At 46.4% G+C, this 6,338-nt stretch overlaps 1 protein-coding gene across 1 annotated transcript in view; it reads right to left on the bottom strand.

Moving 5' to 3' along the window:
• Positions 1-6,338, bottom strand: part of LOC134452915 (serine/threonine-protein kinase PAK 3-like) — a 33,567-nt gene continuing 27,229 nt past the window's right edge. The window contains exons 11-17 of the mRNA XM_063203593.1: positions 5,675-5,723; positions 5,103-5,215; positions 4,708-4,825; positions 4,402-4,501; positions 4,040-4,236; positions 3,023-3,160; positions 1-2,900 (exon numbers count right to left, since the gene is read on the bottom strand). Of these exons, the coding sequence (XP_063059663.1) occupies positions 2,811-2,900; positions 3,023-3,160; positions 4,040-4,236; positions 4,402-4,501; positions 4,708-4,825; positions 5,103-5,215; positions 5,675-5,723 (805 nt within the window). The 3' untranslated portion in view covers positions 1-2,810. The remainder of the gene's footprint in view (positions 2,901-3,022; positions 3,161-4,039; positions 4,237-4,401; positions 4,502-4,707; positions 4,826-5,102; positions 5,216-5,674; positions 5,724-6,338) is intronic.

A 6,338-nucleotide genomic window follows, 5' to 3' on the forward strand; every position in this document is an offset into this window, starting at 1 on the left:
CCCCGGTGACACCCCCCACCCCGTCACTCCTGACAGTTCACATGGTGACATATCACTGTTGTCACGGTAGCCATGGTTTCCCAAGTGACGACTCATTCTGTCACGCCTGCCCCCCTGGACCCCAGAAGAAGAAACGACACAAACAGCAAATTATGATTCATGAATTAAATAGCTACGAGAAATAAAATACTTTTTCATCTTTGAACGTTGACTTTTTTTGTAATTGTTTTCAAACATCCCTCTCTTGTCGTCTTTTATCTGCGTTTGCATCCTCCCCTCTTCTCTCCTTTCATCTGTCTTTGCATCCCCCTCTTCTGTCCTCTCATTTGTCTCTTCTCTGTTTTTCATCTGCATCCCTCTCTTCTCTCATGTCAGCTGTGTTTGTAAACAGCATTTGTTTACCATGCTCTCATCTCCACAGTGACAGTCCTGCATGTCTTCTTCTCTTCTGCTATCCTTCCATACCTCTTATCTCTCCTCTCATCACTCCATTCCCTCTTCTCCAAGCTCACTCCTTTTCGCTCTGTGATGTGGTGATAACCGTCTCTTGCTCACTCTTCCTTTCCAAACTCCTTTTTATTCCTTTATGTGAGGCTGTTTCCATTGCCACGTATGCAGATAACACAAAAACACACACTCTCTCTCACACACACACACATACACACACACACACAACTTAACTTTGTACATTTTACACAAATTGCAAATGAACCGGAGGAGCTTGTCTGTTACTTCCCGAAGGCAGAGCAGAGAAAATGTAGCGTGGCGTCTCTTTGCTTTGTTTCTCTTCATCACCATGGCAACCACATTAATCTAACTACATGACTGACAACTGCCTGCGCTTCGGGTGTGTGTGGGCGTGCGTGAGTGTGTGAGCGTGTGTGTGTGTGTGAGGTGAGTAATGTGACTAGATGGCATTGAAGGTTGTCTCTCATCTACTCATCAGACATATATTTACATGCACACACACTCACACACACACACACACACACCCACGAGCGCACATTCACATTCACACGCACACATATACACACACTGCTAAATAACGTCCCCTTGTTCAACATTCCCATTGTGTTAATCTAACTCTTGGATGTTTCATTGTACTTTTTCAAAAACAAAAACAAAAAACGAATCTGAGAAAGAGCATTCCATATGTTCCAGGGAGAGAAGGAAGAGAATTCAAGAAACTAAACGCATTGTTCCAAAAGAGTTTTCCAACGGGCGTCGGGCGGAACTGGAGATTCCAGGTGATTACCCCGAAGTCTTCCTTCCTGTATAGTGTCCACAGTTTTGGCCGCACTGCTACGGAATTCCCACATTGCAGAATTCCAGATTGTTTTTTTTTCCCAAAAGTGCAGGAATGATGTAGTCCAGGATAGCAAGTAGAGGAAAGACACATAGACACAGCGACTTGCAACACACACATACACATACACGCACACGCACGCACACACAGTCCCAAAGCCGAGGTACTGTAAGTCAATACCTGTTTCCCAACTTTCACACACAGCACCAAATTATGAGGTAGCCCACCACACACACACACACACACGCGCATTCAGACATACAGACACTCACACCAACAGCAAACAAAATAAATAGAGTGCAGAAAATAAATAGCAAGATGTTAAGAGCAGTACAAAGCAAAAGTATAAAGATGAACACACACACACAAACACACACACACACACACACACACACACACACACACACACACACACACACACACACACACACACACACACACGCACACGCACACGCACACGCACACACACACACACACACACACAATAATATAAAAAAACTAAGTACCAAAACCCAAATGACAATCAAAGTGAAAAAAAGATTTTTTTGGAAGCAAAGAAATAGATGCACATATGCATAAACGCATGCACGCACCCACACGCACACACGCACACAATCTCTCCTTGTAGAAACAGTATATGTGGTTGAGCAGAAGTCATGCAGCTATAGGTCATACTGAATACACTAATTCCAGAAGTGGTTCCCAAACTGGGGGTCCGCGACCCCCCTGTAGTACATCCCCAACCCCATTAGGGGACCCGACACCCACTTTGGGAACCACTGTACTAATTCCAGAGGTGGGTATTTGGAGCATCCATTTCAGTAGAGTGTATATGGGAAGAGGGGGGAGCAGTGTGTTTGTTTTGTGTTTGCGGGTGCGTGTGTGTTTGTGTGTGTGTGTGTGTGTGTTATCGCCACCATGTGGTCATCGTGTAAATTACACCACAGGCTGGCTGCCACGTCTCTCCAGCAAGTCTGTCATGTCTGTTTTGTTATCCACAAAAAAGGTTGCCAGGATACATAGTCAGCTGCTGGTAGTTAGCTGATAGCAAAAACAGCTAACAGTTTTCACATGGTGTTGTAGCAGCTGTCCGCTTGGTGATGACGTCTTTTTTACAAGCTAAACAATTAGCCGCTTACTGTCAGCAGTTAATGCTAGCAGCTAGCTATGTGTTGTTCACAGCTGTCTGTCTGGTGTTACAGTGGCCTGCTGCCAACTTGTCCGTTGCTATAGCAGCAGCCATTCCTGGTGAACTGTCAGCGGTTGTTAGCCGCTAGCACGTCCCGCTGTGTAGTGATGTTGGTATTTGCAGTTAGCACGTGCCGCCGAGTGATGTTGTAGTTAGCGGTGATTAGCCGCTAATATGTACTGCAGTGTAGAGTTGTTTTTGTTGTTCGTCGCTAGCACGTCCCGCTGTGTGGTATCGTAGTTGCGGTGGCTGGGTTAGCCGCTGTGTGTTGCAGTGTTGTAGTTAGCGGTGTGTGGGCTAGCGGCTACTGAGTAACTAACGGCTGCTGTTCTTGATGGCCTCCTTAGCTGCAATGATGAGCGGAGTCAGACTGGACAACGGCTTGGCGAGCTTCAGGAAGGAGTGCTGTAAGGAGACGAGAGGAGAGGAGAGGAGGGGGTTAGGTGTGTGTGTGTGTGTGTGTGTGTGTGTGTGTGTGTGTGTGTGTGTGTGTGTGTGTGTGTGTGTATTCCGAATTTCCTAGTCACCTGCAGTAGCTCCTTAGCAGATCCTCTCCTCTCCACGTCCATCTCCAGACACCTCTTGAGGAAGTCCCGAAACACCGACGATAGCCGCTCCGGACTCTGGAGTTCAGGGGTGCCGTTGGTGGCGATCAGGTACAAGGCCTGTGGGGAGAGAGAGAGGGGGTGGGGGTTATTACATGACATTAGAGGGTTATAACAATCAGGTCCAAGGCATGTGGAGAGAGAGAGAGAGGGTGATAACAGTACAACAGACAACACTACAGGCCATTGGTGGCAATCAGGCCTGGAGGGAGAGATAGGGTTATTACACGACATTAGACTTAGATTAGTTATTACATTACTGTGTAGCTCAGGGGTGTAATCAGGGTTGGCAGATGAGGCTGATGATTTCCAGCCCGAAAAAATGCTCAAAACCCGCCTAGAAGCACAAAATTCCGCCCAATTCTATTGATTTCTATGGCAAAAATTGGGCGGGTTTTTCTGCTAAATGCCATTTTTACCCGCACACGGCCATCCTAAGCAGCCCAATTGGGCGGGAAACAGCCCAATCTGGCAACACTGGGTGCAATCAGGTACAAGGCCTATGGAGAGAGAGTCATTAAAAGGGTTTCATGGCTCTGGTATTCACCTTAAGGGCCTCTGCACACTGGTTCCGACAAAGTGCGGGGCACGGTTCAACCAAAGTTCGATTCGACTATTTTCAATACGACACCGCACAGAAGCGCCGATGTCCGTGGATGTCGGTTGCCGATTAGGGGAGAGCTCTATTTTTGTCGGAGCCGGCCATTGATTATCCATGCTCTGCTGAGATGAAATTGATCATTCATCATGTATAGCACGTCTGCGCCAGTGTGCGGGGGTAAAGGAAATTGTCGGAACCGATAGTGCTCCGCAGTGCTGCCGGCATCGGTGTGCGGAGGCCCTGAGACAGGGCATTTCTGGCACTCTCACTCAGGTATGGCGGTTGTAGATTCTATTTCCATAGTTCCTAATAGTGTGGTTCCAGGTTCTAAGACTCACCCTGAGTGGGTTCTCGTTCAGGTATGGCGGTTCCCCCTCCACCATCTCGATGGCCATGATGCCGAGGGACCAGATGTCGACCTTGGGCCCGTAGCTCTTCCGGGTCACGACCTCTGGAGCCATCCAATAGGGGGTGCCCACCATGGTGTTGCGCTTGGACTGCTCCGGACTGATCTGGGCGCAGAAGCCAAAGTCCGCTGGAGAGGAGAGAGTGGAGAGAGTTAGAGTGGGTGTGTTAGTTGGTTAGCTAGTTAGTTAGGGAGGAGACAGTTAGAGAGAGAGAGAGAGAGAGAGAGAGAGAGAGAGAGAGAGAGAGAGAGAGAGAGAGAGAGAGAGAGAGAGAGTGAGTGCGTGGTACTTACTCAGCTTCACAGAGCCATCCATTCCCAGTAGTATGTTGTCACTCTTTATGTCTCGATGGATAACCTGGTTACTGTGAAGGAATTCCAGGGCTTGCAGACACTGTACACACACACACACACAAAGAGAAAAACAGCATCAAACTTTCACTCTGAATGCTACTTTATGGCATGACAGCACACCCACAACCCAAGTGATGATCATACACAATCAAAATTACACCTTGCAAAATAAAGAGTGGAGTGTGTGTGTGTGTGTGTGTGTGTGTGTGTGTGTGTGTGTGTGTGTGTGTGTGTGTGTGCCCTCACCTCTCGACACACTGCTGCGATCTGTCCTTCATCCATGCATGTTTCCGTGACGACGTCTGTTAATGAGCCCCCCGCCAGGTACTCCATAACGACCCACAACTCATCTCCTACCAGGTAACTACACACACACACACACACACACACACACATGCATGCACACACACACACACACACACACACACACACACACACACACACACACACACACACACACACACACACACACACACACACACACACACACACACACACACACACACACACGTTACTTCTCAGGTAATCCATGATAACCTACACCATATCTCGTATGAAGCTAGCTATACACACAAAAAATAATAATCAATGGTATTGATTGATTGATTGATTGATTAATAGATTGAATGCTTGGTTCTGACCTGTCCAGGTAGTTGACAATGTTGGGGTTCTTGTTTTCCCTCATGACGAGGATCTCGTTGATGATCAGCTCCTTCTTGGGCTGCTGCAGCAGGTTCATCTGCTTGGTTGCCACCTACACGACAGGAGGGTAAACAACAACAAAACTCCATCAGGGGGTAAACAACAACACACCTCCACCAGGGGGTAAACAACAACAAACCTCCACCAGGGGGTAAACAACAACAAAACTCCATCAGGGGGTAAACAACAACAAACCTCCACCAGGGGGTAAACAACAACAAAACTCCATCAGGGGGTAAACAACAACAAAACTCCATCAGTGGGTAAACAACAACAAAACTCCATCAGGGGGTAAACAACAACAAAACTCCATCAGGAGGGTAAACAACAACAAAACTCCATCAGGGGGTAAACAACAACACACCATCTTTGGTTATATTGTTGACAATACTATACGTAAAGACGACAATGGAAAGATTGGGAGAGACAGAGAGAGAGGGGGGGGGGGTACTAGAGAGATGACGATGGATGGATTGGGAGGGATAGAAAGAGAGAGAGAGAGAGAGAGTACCTCTTGTCCAGTGGCAATGTCAATAGCTGTGTAGACCGTTCCTGAAGCCCTGAGGACGACAAGAATTGCATTTGGCAGACGTTATTATCCAAAGCGACTTACAATCGAGGACATAATCATAGCATACAACACTTGCAGATACAAAGTGGACATGAAATACACAGAACAATATGTGCAGATGCCAAGTAGGGTTAGTGTTTTTCTTTTTAAATTAGCAGCACTGGGTTAAGTAGTGGAGTTGACACACCCACACAACATGATACCCCAGGTCTGGGCCAGCTCAGACATTAGTGAAGTAAATAGTCATGAAAGAGAAGAGAAACATAAACAACTACTCTACTTCTATTATTCATACAGTCCTAAAGAACAAGAAGAAAGAAACACATGACATTTTAACCCAGATATCCAGACAACACGAAATCAACATCACATACACTCTACACTGCTTCACATGAACTATACACATCAGCATGACAACCAGACACCCCAGCGCTATATTATATTATATTATATTATATTATATTATATTATATTATATTATATTATATTATATTATATTATATCATATTATAAATCCCCTACGTGGAAATAAAACAAACCGTTGTAGTAAGTAAGAGTGGCCACCAGAGGGGAGGCAAGGCTATGGTTGAAACTGCTGGCAGCC

Source organism: Engraulis encrasicolus, chromosome 7, assembly GCF_034702125.1.
Source record: "Engraulis encrasicolus isolate BLACKSEA-1 chromosome 7, IST_EnEncr_1.0, whole genome shotgun sequence".
In the NCBI taxonomy this organism is placed as follows: Eukaryota; Metazoa; Chordata; class Actinopteri; order Clupeiformes; family Engraulidae; genus Engraulis; species Engraulis encrasicolus.